This window comes from Primulina eburnea, chromosome 8, assembly GCF_022965805.1.
Source record: "Primulina eburnea isolate SZY01 chromosome 8, ASM2296580v1, whole genome shotgun sequence".
Lineage (NCBI taxonomy): Eukaryota > Viridiplantae > Streptophyta > Magnoliopsida > Lamiales > Gesneriaceae > Primulina > Primulina eburnea.
The window spans coordinates 39,750,973-39,776,726 of NC_133108.1; the positions used below are offsets into that span (position 1 = coordinate 39,750,973).

The window sequence follows — 25,754 nt, forward strand, 5'->3', positions numbered from 1 at the left end:
CTAACAAACACAAGCCAAAACAACATATTACGTGCCAAAAATTATGTTGTTTGTGGCTTGTGTTTGTTAGATAAAAATCATGGTAATAACTTTCTTAGACATTACTCATTAAATAGCCATATGAGTTTGGGTCTATAAGACATTTGTTCTCCTCGTAATTAAGTTCCAGGAGTTTTAGTTCTCAGCATGAGTCATTTAATTCTTCTATGATTTCATTTTTATATGTGATATCACACAAATTTTGCACAACAGACATCATAGATCCACCATCGTCTTGGTCCAAACTATTGAGCATATAATGCAAAAGATTATTGTCATGTTAAGTTTCTTCATCACATTTTTTAAATACATAGAAGATCATCATGGTTTCTCATCCTTTCTTCTCAACCTGTAAGACTCATTTGAATCAATGTATCTCGCATTCAGAACATATAAAACAGTAATCACAATAACCAATATAAACAGAACAAATAAAGTTTTAAAGTCCATTCAACATATATCATTAAAATCATTAACATAAGAAACTCAATATAAAATACAAAATATGAAGCACAAAAAAAATTTAAGTTGACTATATATCCTTCTTTCTACTCTTTACAAAAAATTTAAGTCGACTCGAGAATACAATTATTTTTTAAAAAAAAAATAACAAAGAAAGGATCAACAAATCATTCAAAAACAGTTGAAATCAACTATGACACATGCTTAAAACCAACACAAATTGAACAAAAAAAAACGGCTAAAACCCAACAAAAAATCGAACAAAAACCCGCGGCCCAAAAAATTATCAAAACACGGAGGCAAATTGAACAAAACCTATGAAAATTGAACAAAAACAAGCGGATAATCGAAGAAAAACCTGCAATAAAAAGTTCGACAAATCGAAGAAACAAGTGCGAAGACTTTTTTTTTGGATACATGATTTCTTTGATGGAGTAAACAATAACGAGTTAAATGGAGGAGAAAACATGGGTAAGTGAGAATAGTTGAAAGTGTAAGAATTGAGACAAGTTTTAAAGGTGTTCTTCCATTGTTTCCGATGAGGTTTTTTGTAGAAAGCGTAGTGAACGAGTGAAGCAGAAAGAGGAAGAAGAAAAAACCACAATTTTTTCCATAATAATAAAGTCAAGAATTCGTAAATCTTTTAACATGGAGTTAATAAAAATATTTATGGTGCGTCAGGAAGTGGAAAATTAATTTCCCCGACACATGGACTGAAACCAAAATATGTATGTTGATATGGATTTTACTCCAATTTCCCCTTTAACAGTCCATATATTTGTTATTTTATCATGTACATAGTGGATTTAGACACAATATATGTGTATATCAATTACTTTACCACAGTTTTGATATGTTGCACATCTATGTGAGTACCGATGAGGTGTCACTCATCCATGGGAAGCACAATTTTTCTATATTTCATCACATCCAATGGGTGAGTGACACCTCATCGGTGCTCATATAGGTGTGTACAGTAGGTGTGCAACATATCAAAACCGTACTTTACCAATATTATATTTTATTTTTTTCCAAAAAATATGAAAATAATTATTTAAATTGAAATAATGCTTCTAGTTCTCGGATTTATCAATTATAAAAGCTTATGTGAGACGGTCTCGCGAGTTAATTGATGATACAAATATTCTATTTAGGTCACCTATGAAAAATATTATTTTTATTGTAAAAATGAGCAAAGTTGAGACGTCTCACAAATAAATATATGTGAGATCATCTAACATCTCAATACGTATGAATAATAAAAAAAATTGATGGTTAATTGTGTCGTATATTGTATATGTCACTACCATATATGATATAATCCAATAGATATGTTTGGGAATTACCCAACGGGTTTGAGAAGTCGAGGTGATTACACGATTGGTCTGGTACATACCGAATGAACCCGAACTCGACTCTACTTAACCCGATGTGCTCCATTGGATTGATTTATCACGGGAAAGTTGGTGAAAAATCCTCAATCAAAACATTTCTTTGGATTCACTCCCTATCCACAAAATTATGGTACTATGTCATCAAGGTTGTAAATGACGGGAGGCGGTGGCGGGGCGGTCGGTGACCGCCTACCGCCTCGGCCGCCCAGGCGGTGCCTAGACGGTTGGATTTTTTTAAGTAATTTTTTCTAGATAATTATGCAATATTATCATTTTTATGTAAAATGTGCAATTAAATAATGTTTAAGCAAAAAATATAATATCATCTAGATAATGTGCAATTAATAAAGATTCATCATTATATTAATGTTATTATGCTAACGAAGTAATATATTCTTTTTTATCAAAAAACTAAGTTTAAATTTTCAAAGTTTCAATCAATTATCCATCATTAGAACAAGTAGTAGACTAAACATAACTAATCTTCCAAATCATCTACATATGCACCGTCTACTACATCCATGATCCTCTCATCATCGGACTCAATCAACATTTTCTTCATTCTCCTCCTCCGATGTTTCTAAATATTCATTAAGTTCTCTAATGGGGATGTTCCTTGCACTCCTCCTTGGATGTAGCACTTCATCCACTCCGGAGGCCTCCACTACCATTCTCCAAGTAAGACCTTTAAATAGTTCTAATATTTAAAATTAGTTGACTTTGACTTGTTTTTTAAAATTGTTGACTAAGTTTTAAAAATTGTTGACTAGGTTTTTAAAATTGTTGACTACTGTCTCGTCCGCTTGCTCGCCGCCTCGCCCGCCTCGACTGTCTGTTCGCCGCCTTGTCCGCATACTCGCCGCCTCGACCCGCCTCGACACCTGCCTCATGCATAGGCGGTGTGGTCGAGGGCCGCCTACGGTGCCTAGGCGGCCGCCTCGACCGTCATTTAGAACACTGTATGTCATACAAAATGTGGTACACTTCATGTGGAAATGTGGTACTAAAAAAGTACTCAGAGACTGAACACAAAAAAAATCGACGACTGGGGACTGAAAGCCAATTTCTCGATTTACCTACTTATTCGGATGAAAATAAAAAACAAATATTTTGTGTTACGTGGAGAGTATGTGCTCCTTTGGATTGATTTACACCAACACACGCACATACACACACAATGGCCGAAACCGGCGCACAGACGCCAACCTGGGAGGAGATCGAACGCGCAGAGAGGTTATTGATTAAAAAATCTCGTACTTTTTTATGCCATGGAAGTACCCTTAAGCTGTTTATTCTACTCTTGGCTAGTTTGCTATTCTCGTGAGAAAAATCTTACGTATTTTAATATCTGTACGTTGCAGCTTTCTTGTTTGTTGTATGTTCGATGAAGCGGTGGCGTTATCTTCCTCTGTTTTGAGGCGATGCCTTGAAAGTCATAATCTCGGCAAAAGGGGCTGCGATGTTCTGGAGAGAGATGAAAATGAGTGGGGGGATATGCTGGAATCAGCAGGCATGGTTCTTGTGCAGTCCTTGAAGCAATTGCAGAGGTAAAGATTATAATGGTTTGAATTGTGAAATAATTCATCTTTAATTTTGTAGATTTTTAGTTACATGAGCATTTTTTTATTGAATTTCGTCCCTGTTGTTTCTTTTGCGTAATTTGCAGGACTGCTGAAATACTGAACGAGCTCAAATTGTTATTTGGTTCGCTTGCCGCCATTCCTGTTCAAGTTTTCCTGACCGGGTACCTGCTAGTTTTTGCACTGTATAGTCATGATTTAGTTTCCAGTGATTTTTTTTCCGTCTCTACGATTTTGTTCTGGATTTTTTTTTCACTTTGTATCGTTTTAATGTGGATTATTTCTTGGGGGTTGTATTCATTGTAGCAGAAATCACATACTTTGCACTTAAGCTCGAGCTTGATGGAAAGGTCTTCATGCTCAGTGAAATTTTACTCGAACTGGACTCAAGTTCAATAATTTGAGTAAAAAGAAATGCTATTTCAGTCAGCTTTAAAAGCTTAGGTACCAAATTGATTGGTTTATAATCCTTCCAGCAGGAGAACACTGTGCTTACATGGCCCCTCTTTGGCTGCAACATGATTGATTCTTACATATGGTGCCACAGTCATAGTTGGTTTGAAATAAAAAAAAAAAAGATACGAATGAGATGATGTAATTGAGAGGCACATAGTGGTCTTCCAATTTACTTCTGATAAATGAATTATCTTGATGATTTACAATGATGACTTCATTTTTTTTTCTCCAAAAAAATGGCTAGTTGGTATTCTCTGAATAAGTAGAACCATTTCTCCTTTGTTTGGGGGTTTAGGTATTGATTTAGACCGCCCTGTCAAGCATCATCATTCACCTGTATCTGCAGAATTACTAATAAAAGAAATACTTTTAACCTATTAGCATATTATTTTCCATTCTGTTTGCGGTAATGGGTCATGGTCTAAGCACTTTTCCTGTCCTTCAGGGTGTGTTTGCACATGTCAGAAAGTCCCTCGGCTACTGTTCAAGCCCCTCTTGAGGAATTTCTTGACAACTGGAGATATGTGGGTGATCGATATTATCCCCTCCTGGACGAAGAATCATGTGCTTCAGAGACAGAAGGATCTTGTTTTAGGTTTTCTGTTGGAGTTGACAAATATCTAGAAGTTGTTGAGCTCTACGTGATAACACTTCTTGCCATGACTTTGAAGGAGACAGATCTAGCCATCTCTTGGGTGGAGAAAGCTATGCTACCCATAGAGAAGCGTCAGGTAAAATTTAGAATGCTTTATTGCACTTTGAGAGACCTGAGAAGTGGGAAAACGTGTTCTTAATGTTTAGTTAATTTATTAAGCACTCACTGAGATATTCAGGCTTGATGGTTTTTGTTTAAAATTGTCAGGGATTACAATTGTCAATCCATTTTTGTGATTGATTTTAGTGATTGTAATGCTTGTATTGCACTGCAGCTTTTTGGTTCTGCAACTTACTCATCCCCTCAAGTCAAAATTTTGTGCCTTCTGATAATGATGTCTAGTGCATTTGTCTTTCGCTTCAACTTCGGTGGATTCTTCTACCACTATTTTTGTGACTCTGAAATTGCTTATCCCCTTTTCAAGTTTCCAAAATCGATAATAGTTTCGAGAAATATGAAACTTTTTATGATACCAGAACTTCTTACTGTATGGGCTCTTAATTACCTACCTTCAGTGCTTGTGAACCATTTAAAAGTACTTACTAAATATCTAGAGATGCACAAAATGTTGATTCTTTGGGACCATGTTTACCCAATTCTTACACAAATTTCTTCAACAGAGCGTTTTATTCATCACTATCGGAACTAAATTATTTTGAAAATTAGTGACAGGAATATTTCCTGCATAAGCTTATTACTATATGATATAAGTAGAGAAACCGTGGATGCTGACATTGAACAAAAAGGTTGCTTATATTAGTCTCAAGTTTTATGATGATATGAAATCGTCGTAAACATCGAAAAATGCAATTTCTTGTAACCCACCTAGTATATCGAGGGTAGAGAATGCTTCATAGAAACTTCTCATGCGCATGCATGGCTTTCTGTCTTGATTTGAAATTCATTTTTTTATTTTTATGTTTAGTCATTAAAATAACTGACTACATGATATATGACATGATACAACTAAGAGCATTACACCTCTAATCATAAATATTTCAGGAACTTTTGAGAAGATTGAATTCATTGAATTTTTCCTTGGTCACAAGTCCATCCCAAACTTCTGTGTTACCTCATCTGCCAGATGAATATAATACCAAATATGATACTTTACAAGATCAACAACCATATAATGGACATCCGAAAGGATTTGAAACCGTGAATCTTTCCAACAGAGGGAGTACAACAAAAGAAGAAATCCTGAAATTGTCTCGACAAAGAGCTCAGTGCATCTGGTGGTTTCCTACCATCAATTTAAAGTTTTGCAATACTCAATTAGCTGTACCAAGTGGGAAAATTGTACTCGCTGCTCTGTTATTGCTTTTGTATTATTTCACAAGGAAAAAACATACTGCTTTGAAGAGGTAATATTTAGTTTCTTGGTGTTTCATGTTGAAGCAGTTAATCATTAAATATAAACAAGCATGCTCCTTTAGCTCCAAATTATATCGGGATTGTAGCTTGATTTCCGTAGCCTATCTGAAGACACACTAATCTTCCATTTTATCAAGCATTGGTGGTTATTTTTCTGTTGATACTGTTGTACGTCCTAGGCAAATGTCAGTTATTCTTGATGAATTTGGGAAGGGCGAAACTTGTAATTCATGACAAACTACTTATAGAATTCAGAATATTTTGTTCCCATTTGGTCTCTTCTGCCCCTACCTCACACCATATGCAATCTTCATATGCATAGAGGCCAACACTTGTTTGTTGGTTTCTATTATGCCCATTTGCGAAAAAACTTCACGGATTCAGTTTTGATACCTATCATTTTCTTCATGTTCTATGGCATAATGTATGAGCGTGAAATATATGTATAGTAGCTATTGTTTCTTGTCATGTTTATAGGGTTCTTACCAAGAAAGCTGTGTCCATGAAAAACGCTCTATTGGACTTGTGGCAACTTGCATTCTCATACCAGGTGAACCCTCTAGCTGCTGTTCAATCCCTTCCTACTTCAAGCTGATGATGACGCCCGCATCTCCAGGTTTGAGCCAAGCATAACCCTGTTTGATTTGTTAATGTTCCAAATCTGAATCTGAATCGGGTTTAATCACTGTTAGAAATTATTGATCAATAAAAAACTGTGGCTACGCATTTGAGGATAGTATCTTTTGTTGTTTCTCAAATTTGTACAGCTTCTGACATGTCCTTCAAGCAATGTTATAAGATAGTTTCTTTCTGGTTTCAGAGGACTGTGTTGTAAAATTTAAATTAAACAAAATCATTGTGCAATTTTCTCTTACTGAAATTTGAAATCTGTGGGTTTCTCAAAGAATATGATTCTGTGTGATGCATGAAATCTTGTAATTAAAATTTTCAATCATGATATTTTCTTTATAATATATCTACTGTTAGACAAGCCAACATGAGTGACAAGTTTCTTTTTCCAAGCAAGTTCAAACTATCGTTGCAATGCCGCTTGGTAACAAATTGTATAATTGGTTAAAAAGGATGCTAAATCAAACAAGCAAATTGAAATGACCTTTTTTTAGAAAACTAAAAAACCTACTCAATTTTCTTGTTTAATTATTGCATCATAAATATTACGCAATTATTCATCTTTTCTCGGTGTTCACAGGTTGCAACCCATTCAAACATAAGATTAACCAATTATTTTCACATAATCATAACGCAAAGCCAAGATCTAAACATTGCATTACTGGTCAAAATTTAAATTCGAAAACTATTTAAAATAATAAAGTCAAACAACGTTCCGATATATTTTCGAACTTGATAAAGATCCTATTTTTCAAAGAATCTCCGTAAAATTAGACGTGGTTCCCACGTACCTCTACAAGTAAAATAAATTCATATTCATACTTTAAAAGGTCCAAATCTCCAAGTATTTCGGCCTAAATACGGAAGGCCTATCGCATACTTCTCATGCAAAAAACTTTCCACATCCCATGCAATGAAATAACGGACACTGTCAGTCAATTTACCTTAAAACTTTCACCACCTGTCCGATGATTCAACCGTAACCAACACCCACCCTTCTCTCTCCTTCCACACCCACAAGATTTTCATATCATTCTCCTCCATTTTCTGCCCTCAAACAAGCCATTTCTCATTTGTAGGATTCCATGCCTTGGGCGCGCACACAAGTGTGCGCACCACCACCTCTTGTCATCGGTTCCACGACATTACAATGGGTCGAAAAGGACGCTTTCCCTCGGGTGGCGTGGTGCTTTTTCTAGCCATGTTGTTGCATTTTGTCAGGTCTTTGGGCGAGTCAGATGCTGAAATCTTGCGCAAGTTCAAGGAATCCCTCAAAAATGCTGATGCGTTAGCCAACTGGGACGGTTCCAAACTGCCCTGCAACGGCTACCATGAAGAATGGCGGGGAGTATTGTGTGAAAGTGGATTTGTTTGGGGGCTTCAGCTTGAGAATATGGGATTAGGAGGTGTCATTGATGTGGACGTCCTCGTAGAGTTGAGAAATTTGAGGACTTTAAGCTTTATGAACAATAACTTTGATGGAAATTTACCAAATTTTACTAAACTTGGTTCCCTCAAAAGCATTTTCCTGTCCAATAACAAGTTTTATGGGGAGATTCCAACAAATACTTTTAATGGGATGCTGTCATTGAAGAAAGTTCATTTGGCTAACAATAAGTTTTCGGGTTCTATTCCTGAATCATTGACTACATTGCCGAAGTTGATGGAGTTGATGCTTGAAAACAATGAATTTGAGGGAACAATACCTCAATTTCCACAATCTGACAGGTTGAAAGTGTTCGATGTATCAAACAATCAATTGGTTGGGGAGATTCCTCATACCCTCAGTCACATGAAAGCTTCTGCATTTTCTGGTAAGCTTTTTTCCCCTTTTTTCAGCACTTTGTGCTACATGTCGAGCAGATTCAATGTTCCAATTGGTGACTTGGTTCTAATGCTATTTTGATTCTGTCAAGTTTCAGGTCTGCAACTGAAATATGTTTTCTTTTCTCTCAAAAATAATTACTCCAAATTATTAAAAAATCTAATGTATAATTTTACAAAGCAGACACATTTCTCTCACTATTAGATTTAAAAGAGTTATTACACCATGAATTGCATTGCGTTTTCATATTTAATCTCTCCCGAAATGCAGGTAATGATTATCTATGTGGGGAGCCATTGAAACCCTGCCGTGCAAAAGGTAATCTGTCCATCGGCACAATAATCATCGTCTCAATACTTGTGGCGGCTGCATTAGCAGCACTTGTAGTAGTAGTCATCATTCTACGTCGCAACAGAACGCCACAGCAACCCAATCAAACACCTTCTATCACCAATTTAAACAGAATTGAAGAAGGTCAATCCACTGTTGCTGTTGTAGGATCGTCACAGCCTGATCAATCCAAGAAGTCTGATCAGAGTGTAAAGCTCACGTTCTTGAAAGAATTCAATGACAGATTCGACATGACGGATTTACTCAAGGCCTCGGCCGAGATCCTAGGTAGTGGGATATTTGGGTCGACTTACAAAGCCGCTCTGAATGATGGGAAAGTCATGGTTGTGAAAAGATTCAGGCATATGAATAATTTGAACAGAGAAGAGTTTCATGAGCACATGAGAAGATTGGGTCGATTGAATCATCCGAACTTACTTCCGATCGTCGCGTTCTACTTCAGGAAAGAGGAGAAGCTCTTAGTTTCCGAGTTCATGGACAATGTCAGCCTTTCTGTTCATCTTCACGGTATTTCACAAAACCCCCACTCTTCCAAAAAGTAACAAGGACTAGAAGTAGAACAAGAGAAAAACAACTTATTGGCCACCAAACTTTGACTTCTGACTGACTAACAGGATCAAGAAACTGTTTAAACCAAAACATTAGTGTTGCATGTAGAAAATATTGCAGCTGAAATTCCTTTCTCCCCTACTACTTGTAACACTGTACCATTTGATTAACGACCTACTAAACTTAATTTGATCTCTATGTTTCAGGCAACCGATCTCGCGGCCTTCCATCTCCCGACTGGCCAACCCGATTGAACATCGTGAAAGGAATAGTCAGAGGTCTATCATACCTCTACGACCAGCTCCCGAGTTTAACAGCACCCCACGGTCACTTAAAGTCCTCGAACGTAGTCCTCGACAGGTCTTTCACTCCGAGACTCAACGACTATGGACTCGTCCCAGTAATCACTCAAGAACATGCTCAAGAACACATGATCTCCTACAAGTCACCCGAGTACAAGCACAGTGGGCGTGTCACGAAGAAAACCGACATATGGAGTCTCGGAATCCTAATCCTGGAAATCTTGACCGGAAGATTCCCGTCCAATTTCTTGCAGCAAGGCAAAGGAAGCGACACAGACTTGGCGACATGGGTCGAATCCGCTTTACGAGATGACAGCAGCAGTGTAAACGTTTTCGACAAGGAAATGGGGGAGACGAACAGACAATGTGAAGGAGAGATGATGAAGCTGTTGAAAATTGGATTGAACTGCTGTGATGCAGAAGTTGAGAAGAGACCTGACATCAAAGAAGTCGAGCGGAAGATCGACGAAATTAAGGAAAAGGAAGGTGATGATTTCTATTCCTCGTACACAAGTGAAGTTGACATGAGATCCTCAAGAGGGTTGTCCGATGATATCAATGATGCCACGTCTTAATATACATAGCCAGTTGGAGTTGAATTAATCAGCATTTAGGGGATGTCACATTTCTTGCAGCTTTTTATGAAGTTTCTCTGCCAATTTTGATCCTTCAGTTTTTTATTGGTTTTTGCCAATTATTTTATGATATGTATTATTAAATCAACTACTACTCTTGTTAATTATCATGTATATATATGCTGTATAAAAACTGTGAACGATCCTTGATATTTAATTTATTCTTTCCACAAGGAAAAATTCTTCATCGTTTTTACAACAGCATGAGATTATATGCGTGCCCGGTTTCGAAGCGGGTCTCGCTGGTTTCTGTAGATCTTTGATGGTGGATGAAGCCGGAGAGATGTTGTTACTGATATTTTCTTTCTTGATATTAAAAATTATTTTTTTCGTGTCCTCGTTAATTTTTTTGTGATGTTGGCTAATAAAAAAAACTTTAAAAAAATTGGCAATAGCAAGCCGTTGGCCTGCCGCTCGAATCGAACGAGCCACTAAAATTTTAACCCAACCCACCTATTTTTCAAGACGAGACGGGTTGGTTGGATTGATTTAACTGTTTTGCTGGCTCTACCCTTTGTGCTATCATTTTAGGCAATCAAAATTGCATCGAAACATATGTATATGACCAAAATTGCGATATATATTAATACTATCTCGTCGATATATCAATTGTAGCTAGGGGCTCGTAATTAAGTTTTTGTTCTTTCAATACTTTAGTCATATTTCATCAAAAGTACTAATATAAACACTGCAAACGTAAGCATATTTTCGATGCAACATCAACATCGTATCGATGTCATATCATCGCTACCTCTAAAAAAGAATAAAATTGAAAAAAAAAAATATAAATAAATATAACTTATTAAGATTAAATTTTGATAACATAAATCACAAATAGACAATACATAGATCAAAATTGTTATTTTTCCTTGCTAGACAGTTTAACTCTTCATTTTGTGCACATAATATAGGAAGACATATACAATGTGCATTTGTGTAACACATTACACGTGTTTATTATTTTACATATTTTATTAATTTTAATTCTTAAAATTTATAATACGAATGAGGCATTTAGAAAATTAAGAAAAGACGAAATATGAAAAAGAAAAAATATTATAAAAAAAGTATTTCAGAAATAATTAAAAAAACACATACTGCTACAAATGACCTTCCGTTTATTTGAAATTATTATATTACTTATAACATAAAAAACTATTATAAAAGAGAAATCGTCTCACGGATCTTAATTTGTGAGATCGTCAATTTTACGGATATTCACAATAAAAAATAATACTCTTAATATAAAAAGTAATACTTTTTCATGGATGATCCAAATAAGAGATCATTCTCATAAATACGATCCATGAAACCGTCTCGCGTAAGTTTTTACGTCACGATTATTATATGCCTATGAGTCCTCGAGGGCAAAATTGACTCTCTGGTTTACGTTCCCCCGAGTAAACTTTGAGGACTCGCATTCATAGACAGATGAGATCTATCCATCGGTGGGGGGCAATTAAAAAAATGAGATTGAGACATAAAGTTTTTAAAAAAGAAGGACTCTGACTTTTTTTTTTAAAAAAGAAGGAGTTGACTCTTAATAATAAAATTAAAACTTAATTAAATTTTTAACTTAATAAATTAATTATTCTTTTCTTTTTATTCTCCGCCTATATATGCTTTCGCCCAGAAAAATTGATCGACCAAATATTTTCTCAGTCGACCAAGAAGAAAATTGGTCGACCAAATTTTTTTCTCGGTCGACCGAGAAGAAATTTTATATGGTGGACCAATTTGGTGAAATTGGTCGACCAAATATTTTCTCGGTCGACCAAAAAAAAAATTGGTCGACCAAATTTTTTTCTCGGTCGACCAAGAAGAAAATTTTCGTGGTGGAACAATATGGGGAAGGTTGACCACGAAAAGCGTAATATTTGCGACGGTTATCATAAAACCGTCGCTACAATAGATCGGCGACGGTTATTTAATCGTCGCATTTAGCGACGGTGTGTTAATTGTCGCCTTTAGCGACGGTTTAAAACCGTCGCAAGTAGCGACGGTTAACTCATAACCGTCGCAAGTATGTGTATACCATTTTCCTCGCTCATCCACACTGTCAGGTCGATCAAAGCTTGGTCTATCAAAAGAATGTTGCTTGGTCGACCGACCAAAGCTTGGTCTACCCAGATTTTTGGGTAGATCAAGAAAAGTTGGATAGACCCAAATTTAGGTAGTTGTTTGGTCGACCGAAGATACATTGCTTGGTCGATCCAACATTTTGGGTCGACCCAAGATAATTACTTAATTTTGACGGATAATTACACAATTTTGATTAATGTTGCATGTTTTTAACATATGAATCACATAATTTCACAAGTATGTTCCATAATGTTACATGTTATGACATATGAGTCACAATTTCACAATTATGTTATATGTTTTGACATATGAATCACAATTTCACAATTATGTTATATGTTTTCACATATGAATCAGAATTTCACAACTATGTTACATGTTTTAATATATGAATCATAATTTCACAATTATGTTATATGTTTTAACATAATTTCACAAATTTCACAATTATGTTATATGTTTTTTAACATATAAATCACAATTTCGCAATTACGTTATATGTTTTAACATATGAATCATAGTTTCACAATTAAGTTATATGTTTGTTTAACATAAGAATCATAATTACGTAATTTTGATCAATGTTGCTCGACAATCGTAGATGTTTAATCCATTAATTGATTAATATATGAATCACATAATTTCACATGTATGTTTTATAATGTTACATGTTTTGACATATGAATCACAATTTCACAAGTATGTTACATATTTTAACATATGAATCACAATTATGTTACACGCTTTTGGGTCGACTCTTTTTCTCACACATTAATCCATAGATTTGACAAATATGACCGATAATTACTTAATTTTGACGGATAATTACACAATTTTGACCAATGTTGCGTGTTTTTAACATATGAATCACATAATTTCACAAGTATGTTCCATAATGTTACATATTATAACATATGAGTCACAATTTCACAATTATGTTATGTGTTATATGTTTTGAAATATGAATCACAATTATGTTATATGTTTTCACATATGAATCGAAATTTCACAACTATGTTACATGTTTTAATATATGAATCATAATTTCACAATTATGTTATATGTTTTAACATAATTTCACAAATTTCACAATTATGTTATATGTTTTTTAACATATAAATCACGATTTCACAATTACGTTAATGTTTCAACATATGAATCATAATTTCACAATTAAGTTATATGTTTTTAACATAAGGATCATAATTACACAATTTTGACCAATGTTGCTCGACAATCGTAGATGTTTAATCCATTAATTGATTAATATATGAATAACATATTTTCACATGTATGTTTTATAATGTTACATGTTTCGACCCAAAAGGCTGGAATTTTGGGTCTACTCAAAAGGCTGGAACTTTGGGTCGACCCAAGTTGGTGCATAAATGTTACTTTGTCGACCCAAGTTAAATATGTGTTTCATATGTTAAATCTTGTAATATTATGTAATGAAATTGTGATGAATATGTTAAAACATGCAATATAGTTGTGAAATTATGATCCATATATTAAAACATGTAATTGTGATTTTTATGTTAAAACATGTAATTCAATTGAAATTGTGATAACATATAATTGTGATTTTTATGTTAAAACATGCAATTCAATTGAAATTGTGATTCATATGTTAAAACATATAACATTATAGAACATAATATACTTGTGATTATGTAATTGTGATTTATATATTCAAACATGTAACATAATTGTGATTAATATGTTAAAACATATAATTGTGATTTTTATGTTAAAACATGTAATTCAATTGAAATTTTGATAACATATAATTGTGATTTTTATGTTAAAACATGTAATTCAATTGAAATTGTGATTCATATGTTAAAACATGTAACATAGTTGTGAAATTGTGATTTATATGTCAAAACATGTAACATAATAAGTTAAAACATATAATATTATAGAACATACTATACATGTGATTATGTAATTGTGATTTATATATTCAAACATGTAACATAATTGTGATTCATATATTAAAATATGTAACATACTTGTGAAATTGTGATTCATATGTCAAAACATGTAACATTATAAAACATACATGTGAAAATATGTTATTCATATATTAATCAATTAATGGATTAAACATCTACGATTGTCGAGCAACATTGGTCAAAATTGTGTAATTATGATTCTTATGTTAAAAAACATATAACTTAATCGTGAAATTATGCTTCGTATGTTAAAACATGTAACGTAATTGTGATTTATATGTTAAAAAACATATAACATAATTGTGAAATTATGTTAAAAGATATAACATAATTGTGAAATTATGATTTAAATATTAAAACATGTAACAAAGTTGTTAAATTCCGAATCATATGTGAAAACATATATCATAGTTGTGAAATTGTGATTCATATGTCAACACATATAACCTAATTGTGAAATTGTGACTCACATGTCATAACATGTAACATTATGGAACATACTTGTGAATGTATGTGATTCATATGTTAAAAACATGCAACATTGGTCAAAATTGTGTAATTATCCGTCAAAATTAAATAATTATCGGTCATATTTGTCAAATCTATGGATTCATGTGTCAGAAAAAGAGTAGACCAAAAAGCAACCTTGATCGACCCAAAATCAACATGGGTCGACTCAGAGATACTGGGTCGACCAAGCAATGTATGTTGGGTCGACCAAGCATAAATTTGGTCTAAACAATCTATTTGCGACGGTTTAACATAAACCGTCGCAAAATGAAGTTTAGCGACGGTTTAATAAAACCGTCGCAAATATTGAAATAGCGACGGTTTGGATGTAAAACCGTCGCTAATTTGAGATTACATTGACCAATTTTAACAACAAAATGGTCGACCAGACCAATTTTATGGTCGACCAATCTTATGATCAGCTGTGTGGTCGACCAATTTTATGGTCGACCATAATAGTTGGTCGTCCACAAATGGTCGACCAATTATTTTGGTCGACAATAAAATTTGGTCGATCGACCACAAAATCAAAGTTTATGATCAGCTGTGTGGTCGACCAATTTTATGGTCGACCATAATAGTTGGTCGTCCACAAATGGTCGACCAATTATTTTGGTCGACCATAAAATTTGGTCGATCGACCACAAAATCAAAGTCGATCTCAACTCATCGACGCACACTGTAGGAAACCAAAATCGACAAAAACGTAGAAGCAAAATATCGACATAAACGTGAAAATTAACACATTTTTGTTTGTCATTCCTTCGATTGAGTTTGTGTCGCCTCGACTGAAGGGTTTTTTCGTGAACGGCGGGTAAGGTTTATGGGAGGAGGTTTCTCTGTTTTTTGTGTAAACATTTATTTATGTGGATTTAATCGTGTGTTTAAAGATTTTAAACTTAAAACATAAGGACATAAAAGTAAATGTGCGTGTGGATCCTTTTTTTTTAAAAAACACATTTGAGTCCCTTTTCCCTAATTTTCCCCCATCGGTGGTGGAATATCAGATTTTGAGCTCATAAAAGAGAGGAATGGCGTTGCTAGAAGTTCTGCCTAACAACGTCGTATCGCCGAAGATGTCGAATCTTCTCCCGCTTGCCACCGCCGAGCAGCAGCCTTACGTGTCCGAGCTTCTCTCTTTCACTATCGATCGCCTCCATAAGGTACGCGGATGCCCTAAATTTAGTTAGCGTGTGGAGTTTTGAGTTATTGAATGTGTTTGGTTGTTTCAGGAACCGGAATTGTTGAGAGTGGATGCGGAGAGAATCCGGCGACAGATGCAGGAGGTGGCAGTGGGGAATTATCGAGCTTTCATCGCGGCGGCAGATGCGCTGCTCGAGATCCGAGAGGAAGTTACTTCTGTCGATAGGCATCTCGAGTCTTTGGTAATTTTTATTTTTGGTTGATTAATGACTTTTTAGCTTTTTATTTGACCACATTCGATATAGTTGTTATTGATTTGCCGTTGTCGTTTAGTAGTTACCGGTGTTTTGATTTTGAATGTTTAGGTTTGGAACGGATTTTACACTTTTGAGGTTTATATAACTCTGTCAAGAGAATCGAACACAAGCATTAAACTTGTAGCAGGTTCCAATCGGATGCATTTCTTGAACAGGGCTTTGGGGATAGGATGGATATTCATGAACAATTGATAGTTTTGGAATACACATTGGCAGATGGGGTTTCCTTTTGCCATTTTTTGCATGCAAACTTTGTTGGTGGGACTGGAACACTTACGGTGTTATTTCTTAATGATGCCGTTTTAAAATGAAGGTCCGGTTTGGATTGACTAGTTACCGACTTAAAAAAACTAGGAAATATTTTTAGCAATTCTCATGAAAGCATTTAATTGCAGTGATTTAATTTGAAGGCATTCAATTGTTAAAGATTGAGCTGATGCAATTATATTGAAAGGGTAGTAGATCAAGAAAATGACTGCATATTTATTAAATAGTTTGAATAATTAACATGGAGAATGATAGTTTGGCTATCTTGTGTCCTTATGAAATCAATAACAATAAATTTTTGGGCATCTTCGAGATAGTGCTACATATGTGAAACATAGGAGATGTTTAAGTTTCTCTCTGCATCTTCAGTGCATTTATGTTGATAGGGTATGAAATAATAATCTCACTGAGACTCGTAAATGCTTGTTTCCGTTGCAGATAGCTCAAATTCCAAAGCTTACATCTGGCTGCTCTGAGTTTGTTGATTCAGCAGAACAAATTTTGGAGAAAAGGAGGATGAATCAGACGCTGCTTGCTAATCATAGTACTTTGCTTGATTTGCTTGAAACTCCTCAGCTGATGGACACGTAATTGCGGAGCACATTTGTTTACTACTTTTATATATTCTGCTGATACCTTCTCGACATAGCTTTCCATGTTCTCCAATGATGATTAATCTTATCTTGATGCAGTTGTGTGAGAAATGGAAACTATGATGAGGCTCTTGACTTAGAGGCATTCATTGCAAAACTTGCAACAATGCACCCAAAGTGAGTTGCTTCTGTAATTTTCTATACAATAAAATCCATGTTAAATGTCAACCTTATTAAAGCATTTATTGAAACATTATTTTCTGTTCTTTTCCTACTTTTCTCTTTCAAAAAAGAATTCCTGTGATTCAGGCTCTGGCCTCCGAAGTCCGGCAGACCACGCAGTCTCTTCTCTCTCAGCTTCTGCAGAAACTTAGATCAAACATTCAAGTAATTTTTTGCATCTCGAATTCAGCCTGTGACTTCGGCGCCAACAAATTTTATTGGACAATATACCTTGCTGTCATTAGACGTTGATTTTGATTTTGCCTGCAGCTGCCAGAATGCCTCCGGATCATTGGATACTTACGTCGCATTGGAGTATTTAGTGAGTACGAGATGCGCCTACAGGTACTCATATTTTGATTTTGTTTTAATCCTATGTCAGTTTTTATCTTTGTTTTAATATCCTGAGCTACAAGTCTTACAAATTTTCTGATCAAGGATTTATCTCTGGTATTCAGTTTTTAAGATGCCGAGAAGCATGGCTTATGGGGTTACTTGATGATTTAGACCAGAGAAATCCTTATGAATATTTAAAAGGAATGGTAAATTATCACAGAACGCATCTTTTTGATGTTGTTAACCAATATCGAGCTATATTTGCGGATGACATGTCAGGGAGTGAATTAAATTATGATGGTGGCCTTATCTTTGACTGGGCCATGCATCAGATCACCTTGCACCTGAAGACTCTGAAAGTGATGCTTCCTAAGATAAGTGAAGGTGGATCTTTGTCCAATATTCTGGATCAGTGCATGGTGAGAATCATTTTATTATTTTTGCTATGTCATCGTGCCGCGCTTCTTTTTTGGTCGCTCAATCGCTTCCCTCCTAGAACAAAATAAAAGACTAAAAAAGAAAACATTTATTAATCAAACAAGCTGGTGAATTAATTCTTTTCATTATTTTGGGGAATTATTTGGTGGATGTGAATGAGGAGTAATTGCTGTTTTTTGTTACTTGTTTGCTTGCTGGTAAACTGTGAGCGCTGTATCGGCAATGGTTTATCAAGAACTTTATGGTAGTTGTGAAAGAAAAAGGGCTTTATCCTTAAAAATTGCCAATACAGATCAATCATTCCCCAATTCTTTTTTTGAGTTATTTTTTCATATTATCAGAGATCATCTGCGTGTTTTTATAGTGAATAGACGCCTCCTTGTAAACTTCTTTTTTGCTGCATATCAATGCAATTATTGCTGTGTTACTTGCTACTTGATTTTACATGATAAACAATTTAAGCACTCTGTTACAATTATGCTCTCTGCTGTGTTTTGCAGTATTGTGCTATGGGCCTCGGATGGGTTGGATTGGATTTCCGAGGACTACTTCCCCCTTTATTTGAAGAGTAAAAACATTTCCACACAGTTTTCTATTTACATATTTGGAATTCAATTTTGGTCTCATGTAGACATATTCTTTTCTTCACAGAGCAGTGCTTAATTTATTTTCAAAGAACATGAGCACAGCTGTTGAAAATTTTCAGGTATAGTGTTCTGTATAACTAGTAGTGCCATTTCTCAAGTATTTACAATTGCTTCTTGACTTTCTGTTTTCCTTCATCAATGAATACATTATCTAGTCGGAGTAGTATTGATTTTTTTTCTCACTACAGTTAGTCTTGGATTCTCATCGTTGGGTCCCATTACCAGCATTTGGTTTCCCTGCCAGTGGTTTTGGTGAAGAAAGTTTGGATGATGTCACTCCTCCATCAAATCTCATGGAGTATCCACCTCTTGCTGTGTTTATAAATGGTAAATTGAAAGTTTTTAGTGGTCTATTAGTGAACTTTTGCGGTCAAATTGAATAGTTGATAAAAGTTTGTTGACGGTCATGTTTCCTCTCTGGTGGTGGCAGGTGTATCTGCAGCAATGAATGAACTACGTCCTTGTGCGCCACTCAGTTTAAAACATGTGCTCGCGCAAGAACTAATTAAGGGTTTGCAAGCTGTTTCTGATTCTCTATTGAGATACAATACAACTAGGATGCTCAGAAGCAACGAGTCTGCCCTTTTTTTAAAACTTTGCCAAGCGTTCAATGAGGTGATGTCAGCATCCGAACTTCTCGTTTTTAGCTGCTATTTGGTCATTTACCTTTACGTAATTTGCGCGTCCCTTTCCTTTTGATCTAGGTGGTTTTCCCCCATTGTGTTATGTGCTTCAACCGGTGTTACCCTGGTGGGGCAGCTCTGATTGGGGATGCCAAGAACTTGTTTGAAGGAATTGCCCGTCTTTTAGCAACTTCTCCTTCAAGAGAACTACCAAAACCTATACGTAGTTCCGAGACCAAAAATGCAACAGAGAACGGTAATGTGCCTGGGGTTGAAAACGGCGTCCTACATAGTATTGAGCGAACTGCAAGTGCCAGCTTAGACGAAAAAGAAGAAAATGGGAAGAACGATACCAGTTCACAAAATGTGGAGACAAATGAAGACGTTCAACGGTCACCAGTACCATAAATTGTCCTGAAATACCAGTCAGAACCTATGTCCTCTTCAGTGTATGTAATTAAATCAGCACTCACCCTTTTTTTATTCACTTTTTGTTAATTTGATATCAACTCTGAACGGGGATTCCATGAAAATCGATATCATTATAGTCACTTTTTCAATTAAGAAGGTGAGTCATTTAAGCAGGATTTACAGTGATTCATTTAAGCAGGATTTAGCCGACATTGACTTGAAAGTATATCATGTAATAGTACTATCTTATTAGTTGTATAACCCTTATATACAGCGAAATTTGACAGTTATCTGAATTTATGATTGTTGTCGATTCTTACAAAACAAGATTGAGTACTTACTACTCAAAACAGCCCCTGTAAACCTTACTATGAGGTTAGACTCGATGAGAAGCTCAATTTTTTTCTTTCCCTTTTCTTTTTCTTTTTATTTATCTTTCATATGAGGTCGAATGTGGATCCCATGTGTTCGAACAATTGAAGAACCAATAATGACGGATGTGCATTTGGTGTAATACTCTCATTCTCATAGCCTCATGGGAGCATCACATAAACATTAACCACAAAACAAGCTTACTTGTATGGTTGTCAGGTACTCTAGTTTACTGAATTGGTGGAACTATTATTAATTCTGTCGAGGATGGCAAAAATAGAACCAAAATTGTAGAAAAAAATTAAATGTAGAGGCCAAGTGTATCCCAGCCTATATTTATATAGAAAAAATACCGAATAACAAGAAAATTTAAGTATCATATGGTTTGTGTGCCTAAAGTCTCTTTTTGTCAGCCTTTATATGCTTCTGATCTCAAAGTTGGTCTTCTTTCAAATAGAGAATGAACATGGCTGATGCAATGAACTTCCCCGTGTAACTTTTTTTTACAAAATAATATACTATATATGTGTAAAACTTGCCTTTATCTTCTTTGTTTCATAAAAAATCTGGATCTTCTGTATTTGAATGAGTAATCATTATAATATTTGCACTGTTAATATGACGGTTAAGGTTGGAATAAATCAATTTATCACCGGAACTTATCAGTTTTTCCCTAGAAGAAGTAATGTATTTGCATATACGTATAATCCCTAGTCATCTCAGCTTGCTCCATGTATTTAAATTGTGAACCCACCACCTAATTCATTCAATTCATTATATACAACTTCCAATCAGATTGTCACAAAATATTCCGGAAAACGAACTTTTAAAAAAAATTAAAAAAAACCACATTGGTAGATTAATTATTTTAAGTTTGTGTCGACTTTTTCTTTCCCTAAAAATATCCGTATCCATTTGTTAAAAGCAAAATACAAATAGAAACTATAACTTTTTATGTCTGATTTTAAGAGCTACACGTCTTCTACCTCACAAGACTGAAAGCAAGAATGGTGAGAATTCTTATTATCAAAGTCGGATCTGAAAAACAAAAATTAGTTTGCATAACAAATATGCTTATTTTTATTTCAGTTGGAATATGAATTTGTTAGATTGAATATTCTTAAATTACATAAACATGTTTATTGACAATAAACTATTGTTTTTCAAAAAAAATGTATTTATAATTTTTTTGAAATTAAATTTAAAAAATATTATATTTATTGGCATCTTAGCTAATAATATAATAATAGGACATAATAATAACTTTGAACATCGAAGAACTCCCTTCGACGGAAGATTCACTCCTCTGAAACGAAAACGAGATATGGTAAGTGCTATTACTACACACACATGAACAGGCATTCACTGGCTAGCCCAACTCTGTTTTGATTTTTCATTTCACTTTTGTGACTGAGACACGAATTTGAACAGCTTAGATTTTTGTTTTCACCGGCAATCTTTATTTCTTACGTTATTTTTTTTTGGGCAGAGCTGGAGCCTGAGTTGTGGCAATTATTGGAGTTTCAAGCCCAACATAAGACCAAGAGCCTCCTTTTCCCAGGTGGGCGTGAAATTACTTCGTTATTTGATGTGTTTAATTGTGTTTTGTTGCAGAATGAAATGATATATAGTTGAATGTTAAATTTGGGTAAAGCTTTGATTTTTATTATCCCGCTGGTCTTTTGAATTTTTGTTGTGTGTCGGGAGATTCTTGGAAAGAATGAATAAAAATATGTCCACTTGCAATTCTGAAGTGATGAAGAAATGGTGGGCTGGTTGGTTGTTACAGCTCTTCCGTGAAATGATAGTAGATTTGATGAGACTTTTATCCTTTTCTAGAAAGCGTAACTTCACTAATCAAAGCTGCTCTGGAAACAAAGTAGCAAACATGTTCTAGATGATACTAGATAGGTTTGGATTTCGAAATTTGCATTTTTAGAAAATTCAAAGTAGAAGATCTGAATTTGTTTTATGTGTGCACACCGGATCAGTCCCCCAATTATGGCGGGGATAAAATAGTGGGAGAATGGTTTATTCTGATCAATTTTTTATAGTAGATTCATTAACATGCTGCATTTGTTTTTAGTTTTCCGGGTTACTTTGTCATCTATACGAGTGGTATGTCATGTGTAGTGCAGTGTAAATTGGATATGAAAACTCCTCTTTTTTTCCAGTGTTATGCCAAAATGTTTGAAAAACTGACCAATTAAAATTTCCATTTGGTAGCCAAAACCCTTTACCAACATATTTTTTGGTGGTTCACGTGTTTTTTTAATCATCACAAGGTTACAATTCTCAAAGTCAAAAATGTTATTCTAATTGTAAAGGAAATGTAAATATATTTCTTTTATATATATATATACACACGCAACCAAAAATAAAAGTAACATGCTTATGTTTTTATTATATTCAGAATGGCAAATTATGATATTTGATGACTAATTTTCGGCTGATTTCATGTATCGTATGGGCGTATGAGACCTACGCACACCAAAAAAAAAATGTCGGGGGTTTTTAGCCTTTCATAACACAGGAGGTTCATGTGCAATACCATGTAATGGAGTTGTTTGGAGCACTGACTATTGTGGGCTGGGATGATTGCCCGAATGCAGCAATCAAAATTTTCGATTTTCTTACTGTCTTGTATAATATATGTTATGCGTTTGTAGCCGTCAGTGTTATCTTTCTTTTACAGCAAATTATGTTTAATTAGCTGGGGAGTGCTCTTAAGAAATTCAAAGGGTGAATCAACCCCATCAACATATGCGCCCATAGTTGTTGTAGCAATTCTTTTAATGCTGTTTCGACAAGTGAAGCTCAAATTTCGAACATATGTTTTTCTGTCTTTTATATTAGCAAATGATGGAATCTTTTCCCTTACTCCATCCATTCTCCTTAGCAGCACAGAGAGGACCCTAGGTGGTCCGAGTAGACACTAGTTGAAAGCAGTCTCATTTATCTCAAATTGATGCAGATCCCGTCTTGGATGAATCCAATTCTCATAGTTTGTTGTTGTCATTGATGTTTTTTTTGATAATCTTTCCAGGACCGTATATTTTTTATATCATTAGATTAACATTGAAATTTTAGATTTCTTTTTCCTGGATATTTTGCAGGAGAGTTGCCACATAGCACTGGGGAAGAGTTTTCAACAGCGGGTACAAAACGAAAATTTAGAAACTGTCATTACAGACAACGTTCGCATAAGAGATTCTCAGAACGTCAAGGACTCCAGACTCCCACCTCTTGTTCGTGCATTGAAAGCTTCTGCAGAAGAAAATGCAGCCAGCTTTCACTTCCCCGGACATAATAGAGGGCGGGCAGCACCAGCATCGTTGATTCAGCTGATTGGTTCAAGACCATTTCTACACGACTTACCAGAGCTTCCAGAGCTCGACAATCTTTTTGCTCCAGAAGGGCCTATTTTGGAAGCCCAAAAAGAGGCTGCTGATCTTTTCGGAGCATCAGAGACCTGGTTTCTTGTTGGCGGCAGTACATGTGGAGTTCAGGCAGCAATTATGGCCACTTGTATGCCCGGAGACACTCTCATTCTTCCTCGAAATTCTCATATCTCTGCAGTATCCGCCATGGTACTATCTGGTGCTGTTCCCAAGTATATTGTGCCCTGAGTATGATCCTAAATGGGATATTTCTGGTGGCATCACTCCTTTACAGGCAAGTTCAATGCATGATCATTGATGTTTTGAATCATGTCTTTAGTCCTTATGGTTCTTCAGTAGAAATTCATTATTTCTTTGTTTAATGTCTAGTAAAGGGAAAAAAAATATTGTCAATCCATGTCCTACTAGCTCGGCTATTGAGGTTACTAGTCAACACAGGAAGTCATGAGTTCAAATCCTGTAGTTTCAATCCCATCACCATGTTCCCTCGCCTGCGGCTTACACATGAAAGGAAGTGTGAAGTATAAGAATTATTTTTAATTAACATCCCATGAGCTTCAGATTTTGGAGCAAGTTCAACTAACGTGTAGTAGAAATAATTGTTGTCCTAAAAGCCATCTTTTTATCTATTCTTGAGAATTTCTTCCTTTAGGATTTTCGGGTGGGTGCTATTGACAGGTGCAGAAAGCAATCAAGGAACTAGAGATGGAAAGGCGAAAGCCGGCAGCTGTTTTAATCGTTTCACCTAGTTATCATGGGATTTGCTGCAACATTGATGCCATTTCAAAACTTTGTCACACTCATAAGATTCCAGTAATTGTCGATGAAGCACATGGAGCTCATTTCGGATTCCATCAGCAGCTTCCTAGCTCGGCACTTGCTCAAGGGGCTGATCTTGTTGTGCAATCGACTCACAAGGTGCTGTGCTCTCTAACACAATCATCGATGCTCCATTATTCAGGCAATCTTATAGACCGGGATAGAATTTGCAGGTGCCTTCAAATACTTCAAAGCAGTAGCCCGAGTTATTTGTTGTTAGCCTCACTTGATGCAGCTAGAGCCCAGCTAAGTGATAACCAGGGAACTGTTTTCAACATAGCTATTGAGCTAGCTTTTGAAGCAAAAAGTATGATCAACAAAATTCCCGGAATCTCACTCCTGAACTTTACAGACTTCCCAAGATTCCCAGCTATTGATCCATTACGATTCACCGTTGGGGTGTGGAATCTTGGTCTGTCTGGTTATGAAGCTGACAAAATCTTATGCAGGGATTTCGGGATAATTTCTGAACTTGTTGGGATACAATCTTTTACATTGGCATTTAACCTCGGTACAACAAGAGAGCAAATCTCAAGGCTCGTTTCTGGATTGAGGTGTCTGTCAACAGTTTTCTTTCACTCGAATGGCGAAGAAAATATCATGATTGATGAAAGACAATTCGCACCTTTTACTAAGTTTAACATGATTTTGAGTCCTAGAGAAGCTTTTTTTGCTCGTAAAAGAAAAGTGATGGTCGAGGATAGTGTTGGTGAGGTATGTGGGGAGCTTATTTGCCCTTATCCACCAGGGATTCCGGCTCTGATCCCTGGCGAAGTTATAACCGAAACAGCGCTGAAATATTTATTGCATGTTAAAAGCAATGGTGCTAGTATCAGTGGAGCTGCGGATCATCTCCTCTCCTCCATTGTTGTATGTGATTTTTGACCTATTAATTTGATCGCGGAGCCTGAGGAACGTCGCCGATCTGAAGTTGCTTTCACTTAGAAGATGCATTCATAGCATAGGATCAAGGGTTTACCGCACAAATTGTTGGGAATCCAAGATTTTTTTTTCACATGCTTCAGGAAATTAGCAAGTGTGAATTTTAATTAGATATATTGTACTGAAAAATCTTACTGACGATATACACTAGTCTCTAGTGAAGATGTTCCCTTGTCATTTTCTTTTGCCTTTTTCTTTCTTTTGTGTCATTTCAATTCAATTTTCCTTGTAATGGCCAACTTTACTCGTAAATAAAGTCATTTCACATATACATACGAAACATTCAGTGAAATAAAATAGAGGATGGCGCACCAAATATGAAGTAACTGAACTCATGTGGGGTGTCGAATTTGGAATCAAACAAAGGTTGAAGGACCATTCAATTCTTATACAAATATTAAATTTGTTCGGACCGTAAAGC

The 25,754-nt window shown here is 35.4% G+C and overlaps 4 protein-coding genes across 4 annotated transcripts; all 4 read left to right on the forward strand.

Annotated features, from left to right (window-relative positions):
- Positions 1-2,992: 2,992 nt before the first annotated feature.
- Positions 2,993-6,779, forward strand: LOC140839687 (protein APEM9). Its single transcript, XM_073206580.1, has 6 exons — positions 2,993-3,128; positions 3,257-3,442; positions 3,562-3,639; positions 4,377-4,662; positions 5,589-5,950; positions 6,438-6,779. The coding sequence occupies exons 1-6, from the start codon at positions 3,073-3,075 to the stop codon at positions 6,553-6,555; spliced, it is 1,086 nt and encodes a 361-aa protein (XP_073062681.1). The 5' UTR covers positions 2,993-3,072; the 3' UTR covers positions 6,556-6,779.
- Positions 6,780-7,547: 768 nt separating this feature from the next.
- Positions 7,548-10,441, forward strand: LOC140839686 (pollen receptor-like kinase 1). The gene is made up of 3 exons (XM_073206579.1): positions 7,548-8,404; positions 8,686-9,273; positions 9,522-10,441. The coding sequence occupies exons 1-3, from the start codon at positions 7,741-7,743 to the stop codon at positions 10,190-10,192; spliced, it is 1,923 nt and encodes a 640-aa protein (XP_073062680.1). The 5' UTR covers positions 7,548-7,740; the 3' UTR covers positions 10,193-10,441.
- A 1,214-nt stretch (positions 10,442-11,655) lies between these two features.
- On the forward strand, positions 11,656-20,489 carry LOC140839689 (conserved oligomeric Golgi complex subunit 8-like). Its single transcript, XM_073206581.1, has 13 exons — positions 11,656-11,694; positions 15,789-15,965; positions 16,035-16,187; positions 16,968-17,116; positions 17,222-17,299; positions 17,416-17,509; positions 17,615-17,689; positions 17,803-18,099; positions 18,619-18,686; positions 18,770-18,824; positions 18,954-19,092; positions 19,196-19,380; positions 19,470-20,489. Exons 2-13 carry the CDS (start codon positions 15,834-15,836, stop codon positions 19,794-19,796), a joined length of 1,752 nt encoding a protein of 583 aa, XP_073062682.1. The 5' UTR covers positions 11,656-11,694; positions 15,789-15,833; the 3' UTR covers positions 19,797-20,489.
- A 941-nt stretch (positions 20,490-21,430) lies between these two features.
- LOC140839690 (uncharacterized) lies at positions 21,431-25,515 on the forward strand. Its single transcript, XM_073206582.1, is given in 5 exon segments — positions 21,431-21,498; positions 21,661-21,732; positions 23,288-23,794; positions 23,796-23,846; positions 24,251-25,515. Coding segments are annotated over 5 exon segments (1,659 nt in total). The 5' UTR covers positions 21,431-21,495; the 3' UTR covers positions 25,277-25,515.
- Positions 25,516-25,754: the final 239 nt, after the last annotated feature.